The sequence below is a fragment of the Rattus norvegicus genome, chromosome 13 (genome assembly GCF_036323735.1).
Source record: "Rattus norvegicus strain BN/NHsdMcwi chromosome 13, GRCr8, whole genome shotgun sequence".
Lineage (NCBI taxonomy): Eukaryota > Metazoa > Chordata > Mammalia > Rodentia > Muridae > Rattus > Rattus norvegicus.
Genome location: NC_086031.1, coordinates 95,848,425 through 95,869,744, shown reverse-complemented (window position 1 = coordinate 95,869,744; position 21,320 = coordinate 95,848,425). Strand labels below are relative to the sequence as shown.

At 43.0% G+C, this 21,320-nt stretch overlaps 1 protein-coding gene across 10 annotated transcripts in view; it reads right to left on the bottom strand.

Annotated features, from left to right (window-relative positions):
- The window catches only part of Dnah14 (dynein axonemal heavy chain 14), a 216,593-nt gene extending 200,583 nt beyond the window's left edge, over nt 1–16,010 (bottom strand). For 7 of the 10 annotated variants that reach the window (XM_039091477.2, XM_039091479.2, XM_063272768.1 and 4 more), the window contains exons 1-6: nt 15,073–16,010; nt 12,332–12,442; nt 8,901–9,022; nt 6,559–6,702; nt 3,916–4,043; nt 1,635–1,787 (exon numbers count right to left, since the gene is read on the bottom strand). In XM_039091477.2, coding sequence (XP_038947405.1) covers nt 1,635–1,787; nt 3,916–4,043; nt 6,559–6,702; nt 8,901–9,022; nt 12,332–12,408 — 624 coding nt within the window. In that variant the 5' untranslated portion in view covers nt 12,409–12,442; nt 15,073–16,010. Of the gene's footprint in view, nt 1–1,634; nt 1,788–3,915; nt 4,044–6,558; nt 6,703–8,900; nt 9,023–12,331; nt 12,443–15,072 lie in introns of those variants that run through there. The other 3 variants (XM_039091478.2, XM_063272767.1, XM_063272769.1) reach the window with 3 other exon arrangements.
- Between the last annotated feature and the right edge of the window lie 5,310 nt (nt 16,011–21,320).

Sequence of the window (21,320 nt, the reverse complement as noted above, 5' to 3'; positions counted from 1 at the left end):
GAAGAAGAAGAAGAAGAAGAAGAAGAACAAGAACAAGAACAAGAAGAACAAGAAGAACAAGAAGAAGAAGAAGAAGAAGAAGAAGAAGAAAACATTATTATTAAGTAATTTTCTCCCAAGCTGTTTCTTAAACATTGATTTCCTAAGTAGACTGAGTTTATCTAAACCACAAGGAGAGAAATCATATTGTTTCATTTACATAAAATTAGATAAATTACATACAACTGTATGTGTATACATACATACATACATACATACATACATACATACATACATACAGAACTTTACGCCACTTGGACTGGCAATGCTCTCTCCATGAGACCTAGAGCATCTAAGAAATCCTCCAGCTTAGACACAAGAAACCACCTCCTTTCCAGCTGTTGGTCAAAAGACTCTCAGAATAAATTGGCTGTTGCCCCTGGTTGCCTCCCAAAAGTGGGAGATGTGTCCCCCTTGCTGAGGACGCAGGACTCAGACGGCTGGAGCTGGGTCTGACTTGGAACCCTGAGGACTGGCTCACAGTGCTGGAAGGTGCTATACAAGCTGTAAAAGGAGAAAACCATTGACCAGTCTTGCTCGGCTGCGGTGCCTAGGAACCACAGCCATGACCAGCATGGCACAATATCCCTAAGGCTGAACTAGTGGCATTCATATCTTGGTGACATCATCCAACAGCTCTCCAATACCACACAGGGCCTGTTCAAGAGGAGAGGCTACATGCCGGGTACTGTCTAGCCAACTGTCTAGGGCTAGTGAGGGCACGAATCGTACAAGAGAAGCTGCTATAGCCACTTGGTTAGGTCAGCACAGTCCCCAGCTGCATTCTAAATACTTCTCCTTATATCCATAGGCAAGCATAGCTCTCACACCACATCTAAGATGTTTCTCTGTGCAGCAGATAGAGAGGGTTACAGAAAACCACAACTGAATAAGATGCAGAGACTGACAGACCGTAGGGTATCCAGCCCCAGTGGATAAAATACATCTACAACACAATGCCTGCACCTAACCTAAGGCTCAGGGAACAGGGCAGAAGAGGGGCTGGGAAGACTATGAGAGACAGAAGACAGGAGTCTGCTGAGAGAACGTGAGTCCTGGGAAGGACAGGGAAGCTACAGGCACGACAGTGCAAAAATATGGCTGCTAAGCAGGACCTGAACAAGGACATCACCGACAGACAAATGACCATGGAAGGGGACTTCTCATCAGGCCTTCCCCCTAGCCACCTCCAGACACCTAACAACCACGGAGTGAGGGAGAGTTGTGGAATAACAAAGAAAAAGAGGTCATGAATTTGAGAGGGAAGTAAGAGGAAACATTGGAGAGCTGGAGGGAAGGACCATGGAAGGGGGTGGAGGGGCAGAAGGAGGAAATTATAAAACTACGTTTTAATTTTAAAGAAGTTTAAAAAATGCTACATTATTAAAATGTCTCTTAATTGGTTACTTTTCTGTTCCGTTCCTCTCCTTTTGTTGTCAGGGTCTCCATGTGTACCCCCGGTTGGCCTCACACTCACTACCCTCCCACTTGTCTCCCCACTGTTGGGCTCAGAGGTGTGCAGCCTCACACATGGCTGGGCCTGGTAACACTTCCAGGTGTAACTCCTAAAGCAGAGCCCACGGATTTCACATTACCTTTGAGACAAATGAAGCACTAACCATCCAAAACACTTTGCAGTTTTTCGCTTTGTGGGCAGAGACCGCTTGAAGATCATACTCATTGAACATGCCTCTGGTGTTCTCCAGAGGAAGGCAGTATATGAACTCGCCGTCATCTTTCAAGCATGCCTTGGAATGAGAAGAAGCTTACTCTGACACAATTGACTAATTAAATGACTAAACAGACCCAGTGAAAGCAAAGAATTAAAAATAGCAGTAGTATCAGTGGGGAAAATTAACCTCAGATCATGTCTAATTCAATTCGCGAGGGCCAATCTTATGAAAGGGTTAAAGCAGTTCGTTTCTATCCTAGACATACACAGTGATAAGACATTTAGAAATATTTATCCACATTCTTGCTACGAACTTGATGTTAGACCTTGAAGAGGCGCCCTCTCCCACTCTGCATATATCTGGCTTGTCATTTGCACTCATCCTGAGGGGGTAGGTACTCTAACGGCTGTCGGCACATTGCTAAGCAGGTAACACGCAGGAAGAGGTGAGTGCCTTACCTCTATTGTCTGAACAATGATGCGTCTGGCAACTTTAAACTTAGAGACTGAGCCTTGATGCTTTTCAATATAATTAAGCAGGGGCAGGAGTTAATGTTTCTGTAGATCACCTAACCTAAGAAAGGTCGTAGACTCATGAAGTAACAAAGTAGGAACGAGAAGCCAAGAGTGACTTTAAATTTATCCTCAAAGCTTCTCTAACAAGTGATACAGTGTCAGTTTCATTCACTCCGTTCTATTGAGAAATTGTCAATTGCTCATTGAGAAAAGGTAAAGTGTAAATTCTAAGGCTTTTTTTTTTAGTCCTGAAACATGCACTTTTATCAACAATTTTTTTTAAATCCTATAAAATTGAACTTAATCATCTGAGCAGTTTTGTGGAAAGCACGATTTAATAGTTGCTGATACTCTTAGAAACTGCTGGAACAAGGGCACTGAACTGTTTCCAGTTACTGTGGCATTTAACTTTGGGCTCGGTTTTATGGTCTTCACGTTGTTTTTCTGTCTTGAAGAGTATTTCCATTGTTGTAGCTGTTTGTTTTCTTATTTTGGGTCCAATTATAACCTGTACTAAGAAACCTTCAAAAATAAATTTCAATCCCGAGAGTAGGTGGCAACGGGCGATGAGATAACTAATGCCCACGTGGGCAGAGTGATGAGCCTTAATCTACTTGTCTGCCCGACTACGTCAGTTTTGTTCGGATTCTCTTTCCGAAGGTTACTAGGAACTTGGTGTACATAGAATCCACAGTCTTTTTTGCATACAGATTAAGTATAATTTACTTAAGGACCCAAAGCAGCCATGGAGAGTTAGAACTTCGTTTTGTACTTTCAGATACTATGTCCACCCTCTGCCTGATACTGTATCACCTTCTTTTTCCATTTAATTTTCACGACTCTCTAGTGAGATTCCTGTTATCTCAAGTCCAAGGTCCAAGAGACTATGAAGCTCAGAGAGGAGAGACACTTGGTCAAGACAGCACAGTGAGTGTACAGAGATGCAAACCCACATAAATCTGATTTATGAATGTACTTCCTGTCACCTTCTCTGGCTATGAACAACAATCAAAAGACCTTTTGTCATTAGAATAACCATCTGGAGCAGGGATCGACAAACCAAACCTGGACCAGGTGTCTGTTTTTATAAATAAAGTTTTATTGGCATACAGTCCTGTCTGTTTGTTGTATACTGTGTACCGATAATCTTGTGTTAGAGGAACAGGGTGAGGGCTTCCTTGCAACGGAGAGTATTTGATGTGTGAAGACTCAGGGTTTGGAGCAATGCTTCTTAATTACGTAGCAGTCTCCTGAGTAAACAGATCACTAGTCACACTTTCAGTTATTGGTTCAGTTGGTCTAGAGTGCAGCTGAGAACATGAGTTTCTAGTAAGTTTCTTAACCAAGCCCCTTTTATTTGTTTTTAAATAACAAAGTGATATACACAGATGACTAGAAGTAGATTCTAATTTAAAGCACATGGTGCATTTTCCTGTGACCCCAATGAATAAGAGGGAAAGATGAGAGGGACAGATGAAGGACGTATTGGAGACTTAAAACTGTCATGAAATAATTATGATAATCACTTATGTGAAATGAACTATATTGGGGTTCTTTTATATTTGCCAGTGTTTATCGTAACATGTGGTTAATGAGCTTGGGTGTGATATCTGCATGAGTTGCATAAAGGTTAATATCGTTTCAAATTTAATTTTGAATAGTTGAAATGGCACAGAATAGAATTGTACCTTTAGGGTGTGCTTTGGAGCCGTGATCTTAGGGCTGTACTTCAAAGAACGTGGAAATGAGGGGTTTTCCCACTCCAGCTTTTCTCTCAGCCTAATAATGTGTTTTACAGCATCAGTCTCTTTTGGTTCTGGTAGGAAAAAGGTTTTAGAGTTCAGTGTAAGTGCAAGTATAGCCATCATTTACAAATATTTCCATATATAGAAAAATTAAATAGTAATAAAAGTCAACGCAGCAATAAAAGAGGAAACAATTATTTTACTTAAGACATCACAACTTGCACACACATGTGCACATGCACCTGTTTACACACACGCACACACACGCACACACCCACACAAGCACATACATGCATACACCACAAACACAGACAACAAGGACGGTGGTAAATAACCGTATGTAAACATGAAATTCTTGCTAGTGGCAGATATCCTGGATCTTTAGGAACAATGTATACGAATATCTGCACGTACTTATCACTTATTTTGTTTGAAATGTATTCCAAAACTGAAATTTGTGGATAATAATTGTAAGATATGGGTAATATCAAGAAAGGCAGGCAGGCAGGCAGGCAGGCGGACAGACAAGGCAGCACAAAAGGTTTAGTTACATAATCACGGATCATAAGCCATCGGAAGCATTGGATCAGGACCCAGTCAAAAGCCTTTTCTTTTTTAAGGCCTAACAGGACTGGAAACAATAGCATCGTATGAAAAGAGGAAGTATCATGGGTTGGAGACACCCTTCGCAAGGACGGCCGCTTGCTCTGTGTATTCTTGCAAAAGCCATATTTCTTGATCTTGATTTCATGCTTCTATTTCCCTGCTATGCAGACAGTACCTTAAGCCTCATTTTATTACCGCCCCCCCATTTTAAAATTAAGTTTCAAAGTGTATGTTATGTATCCAGAGGGGCAAATGTGATTATTCAGTACATGTGTGTGGTGTATCAGGTATGTCATTACCATGGCCAGACCACGCTCCATCAGTGGTCACTCCTCTGTGTTTCTTCACCACGGCTGTGGGGGTTTACACGCTCATCAGCAGAACAGGGCCTTCCCGTCCATCCTTACCAGTTTTGTAACGTTTCCCACAGTTTTCACTGGTGTGATGTCTCTCACTGTGTTTCTTATTTAAATTTCCCTGATAATTCCCACACACGTGGAAGAGTTTCCACACACATGTTTGCATTTTAGACCTTATCTTGTGACTTTCAGACACCCTTCCCGTTTACCACCTCGGGGTTAACTTGAGGGGTTTTGTTTCTGATGCATTCTGGAAATTGGTCCTCTGTCTGGTCAATGGTTTGAAACTTGTTTCTCCCATGCTGTGAACTGTCTCTTCTCTCCAGTGACTGCCATGCAGACGTTTCTTACTAAGCAATAGAACAGGTCACTGGAGCTTTTGAGAAGCACACGAGGCATGCCAATGGCAACAGTGATCCTAATATATCATTCTGCATCCCAGGTCCTCCAGAAGTCATGCATGTCAGCTGAACAAACCCATCTCGTTGTGGAGAAGTGAAATCTGTGCTATTTTATAAAAGAGCCCCAGAAATCTTCTCTGTTTCCTCAAAACCAGCAAAGGGGGGGGGGTGGCTAGAACAAGTCTGCTCGCAAGATGGCCTCTGATGCTATGAGCTGTAACACATTCTACTGAACAGCAGAAGTCACAGGGTCCCCAGGGCACTCAAGGGAGGCTGAATACTCCACAGATGAGGGTGTTCTGCTGAGATATGGAAAACCTGAATGTCCCTGTGTGGATAAGGGGTTCTGATAACAATTAGATGACAAATCCATCTCTGGACTCTGGCATTCTAGTAAGAAACAGGAAAGTTTCCTTTATAAAGTTTATGATATTAAAATAATGATTTCAAATAAAAAGAAAGTATCAAAAATGCTAGCGGGAAAAAAAAAACGTGCTTAACTATTTGGACATTTAATCTTTGTATTTAATCTTTGGGCCAGGTGTGGGAGTGAAGACCTAGAATTCCAGAGACTGAGGCAAGGGAATCTCAATTTCAAAGCCAGCCTGAGTGACACAGTGAGTCTCTGTTTAAGACAACTAGAGGCTGACAATATGGCTAGGTGGTAGAGCACTTGCCTAGCATGTGCATGGCCCTGAGATACACACATACAAGAACACATACACCATACACACACACACACACACACATACACACACACACACATACACACACACACACAACCACACATACACACAACCACACATACACCACACATAAACACATACACCTATATCCCCATCCCCATACCGCCATGAAACTCCACCTCTCCCCAACCCTGCCCCCCACCCCGCACAGACTCCCGCCACACATACACACCCCACACATGTTTTACTAGAAGCATAAAACAAAGCTATAATTTGTCTTACATGGAGTTTTAAAATTATAGTCAGAGAATATCTTTAGTAAGAACATAATCCCTAAATACTTTGTCAATTTTAGCGATATTGTAAGTTTCAAAAATAATTGAAAATGTAGCAATTTTTTTTATGGCACGAAACCTGCAAAACTCAGTAAGACTTTTTCTTTTACATAAAGTCTGTCCAACGCAAGCAGCAAAACCATGGAAACCGTGGCACTGTGCGCTGTCTCCTACAAGCTGAATCAGGACTGCAGCATACCTGTGCTGTCGTACAGCGTGACTTGGGGCCATTTCCTTCTTACACGGGCGGTCTTCTCCGGCTTTTCTTTTGCCTTCTTTATATCAGGGAGAAACGGTTTTGAACCCACTACGCATTGCCGACTGAACTTTTGTTCAAGGTAATCTGCGAGGGAAAGCATTATGAACTGAGTATCTACTGTGAGTTGTGGTAACACCATAGCGACTTCACACACCAAACAATAGTGTCAGCCATCAGACCAGGTGCTAGGAGCTCGTGCTGAGCCAACGGTCCGGGCTCACAGAAATGAGTGCTAGTCTTCTGGCTGCTTTCCTTCGCAAGTTACATGCCTTCAGTTTTCCAACCCTTACGTTCCTACACAGCTCGCTTTCCTGCCTTCTTTCTCTTGAGGAGAAGAGCAAAAAAGATCAAATCCAGACAGTCTGCCCAGAGAATGGCCGGAACTCTGGCACTCAGATCCCTTCAGGGGATCACCTACGGATCCTCGAGCAGAGGCAGCATCCGTTAGAAGAATGGCCTAAGTATTGATTGGCTTGTTGAAGTGACAGACAAGAATAGCAATGTTCAGAGTCTGGTCTAGGTCAGACAGGAAGGGACCACAAATTCTGAGACTGAAAACACCCGAGAAATGATGTAGAAAGCAGAGAAAAATATCATCTAAGAAACTAAAGAGGGCTGGGGAGGGCTAGGGAAACAGATCAGCTGGCGGGGCGCTTGCTGTTGAAATGTGAGGAGCTGAGCTCATTCTCCAGGACCCCTGAGAGAAGAGTGGTGTGTGTGTTAACACTTGTAATCCTTTGAGGAAGAGGAGACAGGAGGATCCCTGGGGACTGCCCACTCGGCCACGCCTACTTAGCCAGAGCCAGGTCAAAGAGACCCTGTCTCACACATCAAGGTAAGTAGCATCTGAGGGATGACGCCGAATGTGGCCTTTTGGTCTTTTATGTATGTGTTCTCATTGCACATAGACCCCACACGTGGGAATGGGGACAAGGGCGCACACACACACAAACACACACACACACACACACACACACACACACAATGAAGCTATCAGAAGAAAAAAATTCTGTAGAATGGTGGAGTGAAACGGATAGTTCTATTTTTCAATAATTTCTGAGGATTTAGCCAGAAGGAAGCACCCTGTGACCTTGGAAGATTCTTGCCAGTAGAGTGGAGGAGGACGGAGCAGGTGAGGAGTGTATCACAGGCAAGGAGAGGCAGAAAATCCAGCTTACTCTGCCAAGGGTAATGACCCTGTAGTGGTGACTGCTGGAAGGGCGCCCGGGCCTCCGGGTGCTGCTGTTTCGGTTTTTAAAGAAGGCACGTAGCACATCCATGTACTTAGAGGACTGCGAGGGGGGAAGAGGCGTGGGAGAAGGGGCCTGATGGACTGCCTAGTTCTGGGGACACAGCAAGGAGGAGCTCTACACTGTCCCGATCTGGAGTCAATGCTGCAGACACCTGAGATTATAAAGTGGGGACATAAAAGGGCTACACAGAGAGAACCTGGTGGTTAAAACCTGATGTAGTGGATAGGGTGGCATTTGAACGAAGACAAAGGAAAACTTAGAAAGGGAGGTGTGTGGAGGAGCAATTAGGACACCAGTAGTTATGGATGTGTGTGTGTGTGTGTGTGTTATGTGTGTGTGTGTGTGTCTGTGTGTGTTTGTCTGTGTGTGTGTGTGTGTTATGTCTGTGTGTTTGTGTGTGTGTGTGTGTTATGTCTGTGTGTTTGTGTGTGTTTGTGTGTGTGTGTTATGTCTGTGTGTTTGTCTGTGTGTGTTTGTGTGTTATGTCTGTGTGTTTCTCTGTGTGTTTGTGTGTGTCTGTGTGTGTTTGTCTGTGTGTGTTTGTCTGTGTGTGTTTGTCTGTGTGTGTTTGTCTGTGTGTGTTATGTCTGTGTGTGTTATGTCTGTGTGTGTCTCTGTGTGTGTGTGTTATGTCTGTGTGTTTGTCTGTGTGTGTCTCTGTGTGTGTGTGTTATGTCTGTGTGTTTGTCTGTGTGTGTGTGTGTGTGTGTGTGTGTGTGTAGTGTGTAGCGTGTGCGTGTGCATTTGTGTGATAAGACAGCCAGAAAGCAGTGAAGACTTAAGAAACCATGGATGCACTGTAAGCTCGTGGTAATTGCACTATAAAGACGGTAGAGGCATCAAGCATCTTGGTGGTACCGGTGGCATGCCTGTAATTTTATCATGATCTGTATCAGTATTAGATCATGCCCGCCTTAAAGAAGCATTGGTTGGAGGCATTTCCACCTGCTGCAACTTGTGGAATTGGTTGGACATCAAAGCTGCCATTTTGAAAGAAAGCACTACAGCTAAACAACAGAAACACCATGCCTGGGTAGTAATCTTGGTCATCTGCTCCTTCTGATATCAGGGACTCGGAGGATGTCTTCGCCTTAGCTAGTCTGTTCTGAGATGAGCCGCAATCTTTCCAACGGTCTTTATATAGTAAATGTCTAAGGTGACAAGAGAAAAGTAATTGTAAGAAAACCAACAGCTACACTCAGGACCTCAAGCTTCACGGCTATAACTAATGCAGACTTGCTTACTGCAGGGCGTGGCTAACACTATAAAAGTTAGTCTCTCCTCTTCCTCCCAGTAATCCTTGCACACACAGAGTTTTGCTTGCTCTCTGTAAAGCAAAACGGAAACACTTACATAGAAATAATAATAATAGTATGCGAAATGAACCTGACAGGTTTTAGCCTAAAACAGTAAACATTTTGAAAGTTTAAAGCCTGACTTCATTTCTCAAGATGAAGGAATTAAGTTTGTCAACTCCTGCCATCACGTTAGTAACAGGCAGAAGAAGTTACCTGAAATTCTAGACTCCTATCTAGCCTTCCTTCATGAAGAGAACAGCAAACAGTCCCTCTGTATTGGTTATAAATGTTGGGAAAGACTTCATAGCCACACAGAATCAAAACCCAGTGACTACAACTGATGTGATTCCATAGACACGAACTCATAAGGCAGAAGTTTTGTAAAGCTTTAAATGTATTTCTCGAGTCAGGGGAGGGGAGGATACTGCTACATTAACCAAAAACAATATCATAAGAAAGAAAAACAAACCACAAGCTCACCTCTATGGACTTCTTTCTGGAGACATCATTAGGCGTTTTTACAGCTCTTCCCTCAGAGCACTTTGTGGGTGTCATTTTGTTACAAGCATCTTTAAATGTTTCCTGTTTGTGGGAGTGTCTATCTGTAACCTTTGTTCTTGTGACTTCTGAACTTTAGACAGTAATCCTTAGTCACTTTATATGTTAACTTGACCTTTCACATTTTAAATGTTTTAATAAAAGTTCTTAGCTTTAATAGTATTGACCTATCTTGGCCTTTATGGTTTGTGTTACAAATTTTTAAGAAATCTGTCTTTATCTGAATTCTTATATGTTTTCCTAACACAAAGTGTTGCCTTTCGGGCTTTTAATTCATGCCTTAGTTCTTAAATCTTTAGTTTGAAAGGGTAGTTTAAGGGGCAGACCCAAATCCTACCCACCTACCCCCTGCCACAGGAAACTACAACTGTCACAACACAGGTAGCTAACACCTCCACCCTTCCCTCCTGAGATGATTTTTGGGTTTTACTTTCAGAGGAGTGTCTTGAAATGGTTACTTTCTAATTGAGGGTCTTCCTAGTTAACTTGTTACTGACTTACAATGGAAACAGCATGTAAATAGCATGTGTATTAACGTTTTAAAGCTGTGTTAAAATGATTCCATGACTTTCTACGCTCATCTGTTAATTGTTCCCCATAATGTGGTAGAGAATTTGTATCCTGCAGTTGCTGGGGGCAACAGCTGACTGTTTCTGTGTCTGCTTTAAAATCAGGGTGATAGGGGTTGGGGATTTAGCTCAGTGGTAGAGCGCTTGCCTAGGAAGCGCAAGGCCCTGGGTTCGGTCCCCAGCTACGAAAAAAAGAACCAAAAAAAAAAAAAAAATCAGGGTGATAATTTGGCATTATCATTAACTTTGATGCCTGATCTGTCAAGTAATGAGAGTGACTTATTAAAATGGTTGATTGTCCCCTTACTTTGTCATTTTTGCTTCAAATTGACCTATTTAAACTTGGAACTGTTCTTGCCCACAATGAGACTGAGGCTGGGACTGGGGGGTTGATATAGAGTATTGCTATACAAGCCAGGCTGGCTCCCTGCTGCCCTAGGGCACTTTCCTGGATTCTTACATGTTGGTGGGCCTCTCAGTCTGTTCTCTTTGCTTCCCCTTCACAGCAATACTGTCTGTTCTTCCCCTTCCGTCCCTAACCCTTGCAATCTAAAAGTCTCGCCTCGTCTCCCTGCCCAGCCATTGGCTATATGGCAATTCTTTATTAACAGTCAAAGCCAGCAGTGGTTAGGGACTCTCAGCATCTGAAAGATTAAGATAAAGCAATAGAACCATTTCCCAACATGCACCACTGTGCCTAGCTTCCAAGTGAACATTTTAACTGTAAAGTTACAGCGTCTTCATCTGCATGCTTTTCCTTTAAGAACTTGTCTGGGCAGATTGTATTTTCCTTTGAGAATACAATAATGCCTTTGCCTTACATTTTTCCATCCTTCTCTTCCTCATCTATTGGTTTTCCCTGACACTTCTTAGGATGCATTTCACCGGTATCCAGTTAGACATTTTCAAAAGTTATTTTAAACTATTTTCCCTTCAGATTTCACACATCTTTGCCTTTTACTAAGAATTTAGTTATTTTTTCTTTAGTTATTAGAAACATACTTCAGGCGTATGTATGTCATTTTATTTTGTTAACTATGCACTGCCCCATTCCCTCTCATTTTCCATCTATCTTGGCTGTCCTTCTGATAGTGTGTTTTTATTTTATTTGGTTATTTAGATCCCCATGGCTCTGCCTCCTGAGGGCTGAGGTTAAAGCTATGCAACGCCGTGCCCAGTTTGATGTCATGCTTTTAATTCCCAAGAGCCGCTTCTTCTTCTGTAACTGCTCTGAATTGTTAATTTCTAAATTCCTCTTTTCCACTTCTCTGGCTGTCTCACGAGAGCTCTGAGGTTGTTGCTGGTCTTTGATGTTCACGGTGTCTGTTTCTCCTGTGCTTCTTGGATTTGTTTCCATTTCCCTCGTGTTATGAAGCCACATGCTGCTTATCTTTAGTGACGTAATGACTTGGGAGTGGACTGAGCAGACGGGATGAGGGCAAGGTCAGCACAAGATGGCTCACTCCAGAACCACGCCCTGAGAGACCAAGGTTACCAAGTCCAGATCCCTCCATAAGTCTTCACGACATTTCACAGTTAGCTTTGAGGTTAGGGTACGAGCTAATGGATTTCATTGTGCTGTTTTCATACATTTGTGTATCATACATACATACATACATACATACATACATACATACATCATCATACCTTGGTCTCGCTTCCCCACTGTCCACCCCACTCATGACCTTTAAGGTTGTTTGTTTGTTTCTTTGTTTGTTTAAGGTGGAGATTCATGTAGCTGAGACTGGACTTGAGCTCAACAAACAACCTAAAAGAGTCTTGAAGTTCTGATCCTTCTGCCTCTATTTCCAGAGCATTCGAACGAATGGGCATCACGTGCCACCATGTGAAGTTAACGCAGTGCTGGATGCCGGGCCCAGGGTTTCATGCACAGTATGCAAGCGCTCGATGACCTGAGCTACAACCCCACCATGGATTTATATTATTGAAATTTATATTATTGAAGCTATATATTATTATATATTATTGAAATTTTATTAGGCGGGAAAACCCCTCAATGTTATTGATTTTTTACCTTCTTCTTGAGTTGCGTTCCTTCTCGTTCACATCTGGCTTCTGAACTGGCAGGTCAACGGGTATAAACGACTCCATCTAGTTTCCGTGTGAGACTCTGAAGTGACGGACTCTAAAACACAGAATTAGGCTGTGTTACTGATGGAAGACACATTGATAACTGTTAGTGTTTACACTCAAGGCTGTGATATAGTTGCCCACTTCCAGGAAGCGTAACATAATAGCAACATTTCTCCAATACAGCCCCGTGTCCAGACGCACACTAAACGGCGACCCTCGGTGAAAAATCTCCAGATTCAGTGCATACATCTGAGGCCACACCTCCTTTCTTACACTGATGGGTTTATTTACACCCAAGCTTTAGTTTTGAACGCATTTGTGCTATACAATATATAGCATGTTATGTACTGTAACACTTGCTTCCTTTCTGAAGACCATCGAAGAGAACTTAGGAAAATCAACACAACGGTGACTATAGAAACAACTTCAGAATATATGAAAGACCAAAAGGCCACTTCCAGATACTACCATCCACCCAAAGATAGCACAAAAACAAAAAGGCTGTGTGGGGAATATGAATCTTGTGCTCAGTGTGCAGAGTTCAGAAAAAAAAAAACCCATGTGCTTAGCTTGTGTCATGCACACACACACGTGCACACACACAAGTGCACACACATACATACACACATGTACACACATGTACATGTACACACACACACGATGAAGGGAAGGACCAGAGAGGGAAGCCTGATACATCACAGAAAGGGATGATGCATAGAAAACATCTAGTAGCTAAAGTCAGGAATTTAAGCCTAGAAATCACTGTAAGGTAGAAGAGGCCTTAGTTAACATGAAGCTATGCTTCTGATGAGTCAAGAAAACCCAAGGGAAGTCCAAGCCGGAATGGAAATTCTGGAGATGCCAACGCCGAGCATGAGGCTGACATCGATGGTGGCAAGACCCCACAGTCGGTGTGGTGACACACAAAACGTTCAGTTGAGACCTAAGAAGTAAGTATCAGAATTCACCACCGAAGGGCCATTCTCTGCAGCCAAGAGCTGAAGGAGGCAATGTTGGGGCCATACCTGGAAACAGGCAAAGAGACAAAACAGATAGAGAAACAGACAAAGAAAACCAAAATGACAAAGAGACTGGGTCAAAATCACCCCGAACCTAAGCCCTCTTCGTCTGCGACAGAGCAGAAGTCACTATGCTTTCCAGAAACAAGCCAAAGGAAACATGTTCCATTTTGTGGGCAAAAAGACAAAAGTGAGTAAGTTGTTTAGATACTCAAATAAGAAGACATTTCTGTAAATGTCTTACTGATAAAAATATAATAAGTGATAAGGATTGAGGGCTTTGTTTTTTCTTCTTTTTCTTTTTTTTCGGAGCTGGGGACTTGTTTGGTTTTTATTGTTGGTGTTTTTGGTTTTGTTTTTGTTTTGTTTTGTTTGTTTGTTTGAGATGGGGCTTCACTATATAGTCCTGGCTGGCCTCGAACTCACAGAAATCTGCTTGCCTCTGCCGGGTTAATAGCATGCAACAACATTCCTAACTTCTTTTATTATTTTACAGTATGTTTTACACTACTCTGCTAATCTAAAGGGGGTAGCATTTCACTTCACTGGGATTCAAACTAGTGACATCAGTCACCAGATGAGCTGCAAAATATTCACTGTCACTCTGTAGAGTGCCATACAAACACAGGTGTAAGGGAGAGCCTGCCTGTGAGCTATCACCGGCCAAACCCCTGTGGGCTATCATTTGCCAACCCCTTTAAGAGACTAGTGTGCCCCTCCCAACGGCTTTGACTTTGGAGTGACATCTATTTATGCTCTAATTAGAATTACTAAATATTTAATAAGCAAAGGACTAAGTGTTACTTAGTCTTAGCATTAATTAAAGTGTAAAGCGATATTTTCCCTTGCCTTTTGATCAGACAAGTATAAACCTTATCAAGGAAACCTCACACATCTCCATGGCAACATTTACATCATTTAAATGTCAGAACATTTCCTCTGGGAAAAACAGCTTAAGAATTTTATACAAAGCCAAATTTTCATTTAAGCAATATTATAACATTTTCAAACAAGTAAAGCTCAAGAAAGGTTTTTCACCCATGAGTCTTTCTTGTAAAAAATATGACTATGTGTGTATGGTCCTATTGGAATGTCCTGTAGACCTACATGTTGGATGTTTTCTTGACGGCTAATTGATGCAATCGGGCTCCAAGGGGATGTAGGAGAACAGTGACCACTGTTAGCAGAGCCATTGCTGGGCAGATGGACCAGCGCTGTATAAGACAGGAAGATGAACAAGTCCCGAGGGGCAAGGCAGGGTTTCTCCATGGTCCCTGTTCCGTTCCTGCCTGAAGTTCCTGCCTTGGTGTCTCTCCATTAGGGACTATATTGTGTAAGCCCAACAAACGCTTTCCTTCCCCAAGTTACTTTCGGTAGGTGTTGAATTACAGCAACAGAGAGGCCAACTAAAACAAAGAAGCAGAGGCGTGATCACATCAAACAGCAGCAAGGTTTTGCTAAGGGCGACAAACATCACTTACTTATGACTGGGGAAAAAAAAGCAAGCTTTAAAGTCTCATCGTCTGGGAATGGTTCGCCGCGGCCTGGTTGATCAGAAGCATCTAGGAAACTTCTGCACTGAGGAAGACAGGGCTCTGGGACACCTGCGAGAGAGGTCCCAAGGACCCGGGCACAGCAGAGGCCCAGGTCAGATGCTGTTTACCTCGTTTATCTGGTATGCTGTGGCGGTCAAGGTCTCCTCCTCCCCCTCTTCCTCTTCCTGCCTCAGCACTGCATACTCCAGGAGCATCCACAGGCACAGGGTTTAGAGACTACAGCTCCAGCCCCATCTTAGTAACGGTCAAGCGCCTCGTGCCTCAGGGAGCCTGGGTTTAAGCAGCCGTAGGCCTGGAGGCTGCTCATGCAGCGGTTGCTAAGGGCAGGAGCTGGGGGCAAACGTGGGACGGAGTGGGTACCGGAAGTTCCCAAGTCTACTCCACTGTACTGCTCGGCGCAGATCAGACCGCCCCCCAGCAGCCCCGCCTGCAACCTGCCAGGGCAGGGCCCAAGGGAGAAATACCTATGGGTGTGTAGAGTGGGATCTGAGAGTTTGAAAGAGGGCTCGTTTCATTTATGGTTTCCACAGACTGAGCATATGATGCAGTGTTATTGTCAAGCCTCGTGTCCACATGTATAAATCCCGATTGGCTAAGAGGGTTACATATGTGAACGTCAGCCTGGGCTACATTAGTGAGACCCTATCTCAAAGAAAACAGAACGACATTAAAAGATTAAGTGGATCCAAGAGGTATGGAAATTCCAAAGAAATTACACATACACGGGAATACTCATCTTCAAGTCTTACACAATTTTATTGATGTCCTATATTTTACCCATTCAACTACTGAGGACTTACGATGCATGCCAGAGGTGGCTCTGGTCACTCGAAATGCATGGGTTCCTTTTTTTTTTTTTTTTTTTGGTTCTTTTTTTCGGAGCTGGGGACCTCTCTTGTTTGTTGGTCAGGACAAAGGCAGAGAAACAACAGAGATGTGTGTTGGGACTAATTGTGTGTGTGTGTGTGTGTGTGTGTGTGTGTGTGTGTGTGTGTGTGTGTATGTGTGTGTAGATAATAAGCTTTCAATTTTTAATATTCATAGGGCTGAGGACATGATCATTCCAATATGTCACAATAAAATTTGACTTGTTTTTTGAAAAGCTATTTGGTAAGAGGGTTTCGAAGTGGGAGGTAAGAGAACATTACTTTCAAAGGGAAAAAAATTAAAATGTTATGCGTAAATAATCATATTGAGTTTAATAGAGCTAGCCAGGAAGCTGAAAGAAATCTGGTTTAATAAAATAACAGATTATGTTTTAGCAGAAGAGGAAAGATAGACAGCACAACAACAGCAACAACAACAACAAAGATGGCTTAAGAAGAGTTCCTGAGGCCAGGTTTCCTTCCAGCCATCATTGCCTGAGCAAATCATACTTTTGTTTGCCACAGTCATGGAATTCAATCTCCACCCTCCCCTCTCCCTCACTTCCTGTCCCAGTTCCAACTGGTACAACTCTGCGGATCTGTGCACAGTCTGTGTTTAGTCTGCCACTTCTCTCTGTCTTCAATCTCTGCGGTGGTCGGCAGAGCGGTGGGTTTTGAACTTAGACACAGAACTTCTGAGTGTGAGGTGTAGCCTCAGCCCGTATGAGTACTGAAGCTTTTGAAGGTTCCTATCATGGATTTGTATCTTCCTATACGCCCTTACTAATGGCGTGAAGATTTACTGTTACTAAGCCTCACTACTAAATATCTCTGTATCCACTTTACGGGGGAAAGACACGCCCTCAGTTTTCTAAACCTCCAGTCTAGAGTTGTACACAAGGGCTAAAATCTATACAGATGCTGCCTTAGTGACTGTCAACTTGATAAAACCAAAAGTCATCTGGAAAGACAGAAGCTCAAGAAGAATGGTCTCCATCAGACTGACCTGTGACAATGTCTGTGAGACATTGTTCTGATTGATAATTGATGTGGGAGGGCCCAGCCCACTGTGGGTGGCACTATCCCTAGGCAAGCAGGCCAGCGAAAACTAACCAGGACACAGCCTGGTAAAAATGTTCAGTTGCTCACCGCACATGGTTCCAGTTAAGGTCAAACGAGACAGAGCTGGGGCCTCTCATTTCGGCTCTTAGATAGTGACCAATAAGTAACCTGCTTGTGGTATAGGTAGAACAATTTTCCTTAAATTTATAGCCTTGGAAGGGGGCAGTTTCTTGGTCTTGAGTGGCCTGGGATCCTAGTGCTAAAGTACTTAAGAGGATTCCGAAGTTCAAGAACGCGATGATGTGCTTAGGGGGAAATGTGGTGTTGGGCACGCTTTGTCCAAGCATGCGTTCCAGCACTAGTGGCAGTGAGTTCAAGGATAATAAGTCAAACAGATAGGAAAAGTGTATTTAAGCAGAAACATGCATAAAGCAAGTATGTATTGATCAGGTCATTCAAATGTGTAAAGCCAAAGCCCGTGGGAACCTAATCACATGTATTCACCATCCCTGATCCAGTGTGTGCTCTGACTTGATAACTTCCTGTCCAAAAATAGCAAGAACCAACTATCTACAGAGTCAAACCTGTGGGATGGAGTTTCCTCTGTTCTCTGCGAATATTAGGACCTGAAGGGTCATAAGTCAGCCTTTCCCAGTTCTTCACTCTTAAAACATTGCAGGGAGACCTAGCAGAATTATCAGGTGGCCGGCTGACAAAATATTTTATGATAAAACATGACTTGGGTTTTTCATACGGCTCAGAGGCTTAAACAATCAGTACAACAACCCTTTTTGTTTTTTCCTGTTGTGTCTATGCGAACGTAGTTTTCATCCTTTTTATCTATAAAATGAGAACTAGGAAAATCACTGATGAACCCTTCCTCAGTCTATAAGGCCTATAAGTGATCCAGAAAATCACTTATAAAGTGAAAAATCTGTTAGTGGTTCCAGAGACAGAGATCACTTGACAAAGCACACTATTTACTTAGCAAAGCTGACATCGTAAATCAATATTGTTTTATTTTACTAATATTAAAAATGCTCTATTAGATTTGTGTCATTTTGATCCGCTATATACTAATAATAAGTGTGATGGCAACCAACTCTAGTCGTGTTGGATTCCGATCTCTTGGGTAATTTGTGCATGCTTTCTTTGATAAGAGAGATATTAGGTCAACCAATAAATGCATGATAAGACAATAGATTAAGATGAAACTCTTAGAGACTCTGGCATGGAAGAGAAAGAAATGATATAAACTCCCCATAGTTGAAGAAAGGCTTGTCCTCAACATTTTAAAATCAATAGTATGGTGGCCGTATTACAATATATGGTGCTCAGATTCCTATTAAACTCATTTAAAACGCGGGAGTCCCCAACTCAGTGTCTGAACTCATTAACTGTAGAGTGCAGAAGTGACAAGCGTTAACTAGAAGCTGCACAGTGTAGAAAAGATGGCTCAGTGGTTAAGAGCACACACTGCTCTTGCAGAGGACCTGGGTTCAGGTCCCAGCAACCACATTGGCAGCTGGCGACCATCTTTAACTCCAGATGCCCCCTCCTGGCTTCTACAGGCATTAGTGCTTATGTGCAGAAAAAAATATGTTGAATAAATATTTAAAATGATAAGTAAGTTAGGCCATGGTGGCACACACCTTTAAACCCAGCACTCAGGAGGTAGAGGCAGGCAGACCTCTGGGAGTTCGAGGACAGCCTGGTCTGCAGGGTGAGTTTCAGGACAGCCAGGGTTACATAGAGATACCCTGTCTTGAAAAACCAGATATAAAATAAATTAATTAAATAAATAAATAATGTTTAAAAATGTATTAAGGGGTAAAAAAGTTTTCTGACTATTTATAAATGCTTAAAGCTGAAAAATTGTTGGTTCCTTTATTTCTCAGGCTTTAGCAATGGCATCAAGCAATCGTGACTTGTTCTTGTGCAGCCAGCTTGGCCTCCCTTCTGTTTGTGCCACCCATGACCCTAGGAGGCTTACTCTACAGGAAATGCCAATAGCGTATCATACGTGTATCTAACGGAAGTAGAGACCCGTGGTCTTAGGAATGGCTTGTGGTCCCTTCAGTCATTTCAGCCAAGCACACCATACACGCGTGCGTGCGCACACACACGCATGCGCACAAACACACACACACACACAAACACACACGCACCTGTGAACACTACACACTTCTAACACAGAGTCTCGGTCTGCTTGGGCTACTGTGACAAGCAATGGGGGGTGTTAAACAACAGGCATTTATTTCTCACAGCTCTTTAGGCTTGGAAGTCCTAGATCAAGGTGCTAGCGACTTTTGTGTCTGGTAAGGGTCACTTCACTGCGTACAGATGGTCACCTTTGTGGCTGGACTTAGATGGCCTTTCTTCCCTGAGCATCAAAATAAAGCTCTAATCTCTCCTCTCTGTTTTGTCTGCTGCTGAAGTTTTGATAGAAAAAGCTGACCTTGACCTCTTCGGCTCATCTAGCCAAAGACAACCTTGACCTTGAGCCGCTCCTGCTCCCACCTCTCTCCCAGCGTGGTGCTGGGTATCTGCTATTTAAACAGTACTTGGGATTCAACACACGGCTTCACACAGACTAGGCAAGAACTCCCCAAGCTAAGATATATCTGCACCTTTCTCTTCTTACAGGCTACTGATCTCATCATGGGAGCTCAACCTTTAGTATCATTCAAGCCTAAGGTTCCCCAAGGTCCTCAATTCCTAATACCATGGTGTTGGGGGGCAGGGTTTCAGCACATGACTTTTTTTTTAAAGGAAGGTGGGATCCCTGTGCTATTCAGGCTGGTCTTGAACGCCTGAGCCCAACGATCCCATCGATTTAGCCTTTGCGGCCCTCACTGAACTGGTTTATCAGTCTGCTAACTCTTTCGCATATTTTTGTGGTGAATCTTCCCCCTTCTCCTCCCGTGTGAAACAGAAACAGTATCATTTTATTATTATTCTCACTAGTACTTAGTAACTGAACGTGTTTTGTGTGGTGTTTTCATATAAGCATGTCACAGGTCTGGGAACAAAGGAGGCACACAACCTTACGGACATTTCAGGTAAAGCAAGCATCCCGGGTTGGGTGCCACAAATGGAAGGAGGGGCGTGGTTCATGCAAACCTTCCGTTACCCTCTTGCACAATCATGTTCCCCTCCTCTAATAAGTCTACTTTCAGCCACCTTTTTGTTCACACGAGGGGAAGATGTGTAACAACTGTCTTTCTGAGTCCGCTTGTTCTGCCTGTCATGGTGTCTTCCACTCATCTCCTTCCCTGCAGATATTACCATATCTTTTGTTTGTCTGTTTGCGTTTGGGGGAGTGGTGTGCTTGGGTTTTAAAGGCAGAGTTTCGGTTCCAGTCCAGTCTGTCAGGACTTAATTTGCAGTCTAGGGTAGTCTTGAACTCATGATCATCCTATCCTAAGCTCTGAGGCATGGGCCACCATGTTCAGTCTGGATTTTTATTTGTCTTTAGCTGAATGATGTGCTTGTATGTGTGCATATGCACTGTGCGCATACACGCATGTGAACATACAGGTGCCCATGGGGACAAGAAGAAGAGGGAGACATCCTCCCTGGAGATGGGAGATGGAGTTATGGTCAGTTGTGAGCACCCAGTGTGGTGCTGGGAACTAAATCAATCAAAATCAATTAATCTCTCTCTCTCTCTCTCTCTCTCTCTCTCTCTCTCTCTCTCTCTCTCTCCCCCTCCGTCTGTCTGTCTGTCTGTCTGTCTGTCTGTCTGTCTGTCTGTCTCTGTCTCTGTGTGTATGTGTGTGTGTGTGTGTGTGTGTGTGTGTTAGCTCTTTTAAGGTGAGTACCTCTCTCCCAGTCAGCATTCTAGTTAACCCACAAAAGAGAAGTGCTCTTAAATGCTCAGTACAAAAGCCCAGATCACACTCTGCAACCCTAGCCATCTGTTCTAATACTTTCACTGTTTTTTTAGTTGAACAAAATCTGAAAAATCCAGGGGTCCCTTCCATTTTCAGCCTGATAGAATATTTACATTGTTGCAAGCATAATTCCTACCCTCCAACAAAATAATGAAATTATCCTAAAATAAAATTAATCACTGTTAAAAATTATTTCTTTGGAGCTTGGGGTATAGAGCTCAATGGGATGGGACTCACTTAGCATGTGCCTAGCATACGCACACACACACACACACATACACAGAGAGAGAGAGAGAGAGAGAGAGAGAGAGAGAGAGAGAGAGAGAGGAATAGATACATAAATATATAAAAAATTATTTTTCCAAAGGAAATAATCTTCAAAACATGAGCTTAGAAATTATTGATCTGCACCTTTGCACTTTCGCTGCTGGCTCCTTGCCACCTTAAAAAGGCGTTATGAAGTACAATTCAGGTATTTTAGGTTATCACAAAGCACACATTGCCTAAACCCTGACAGGTGCCCAGAAGTCT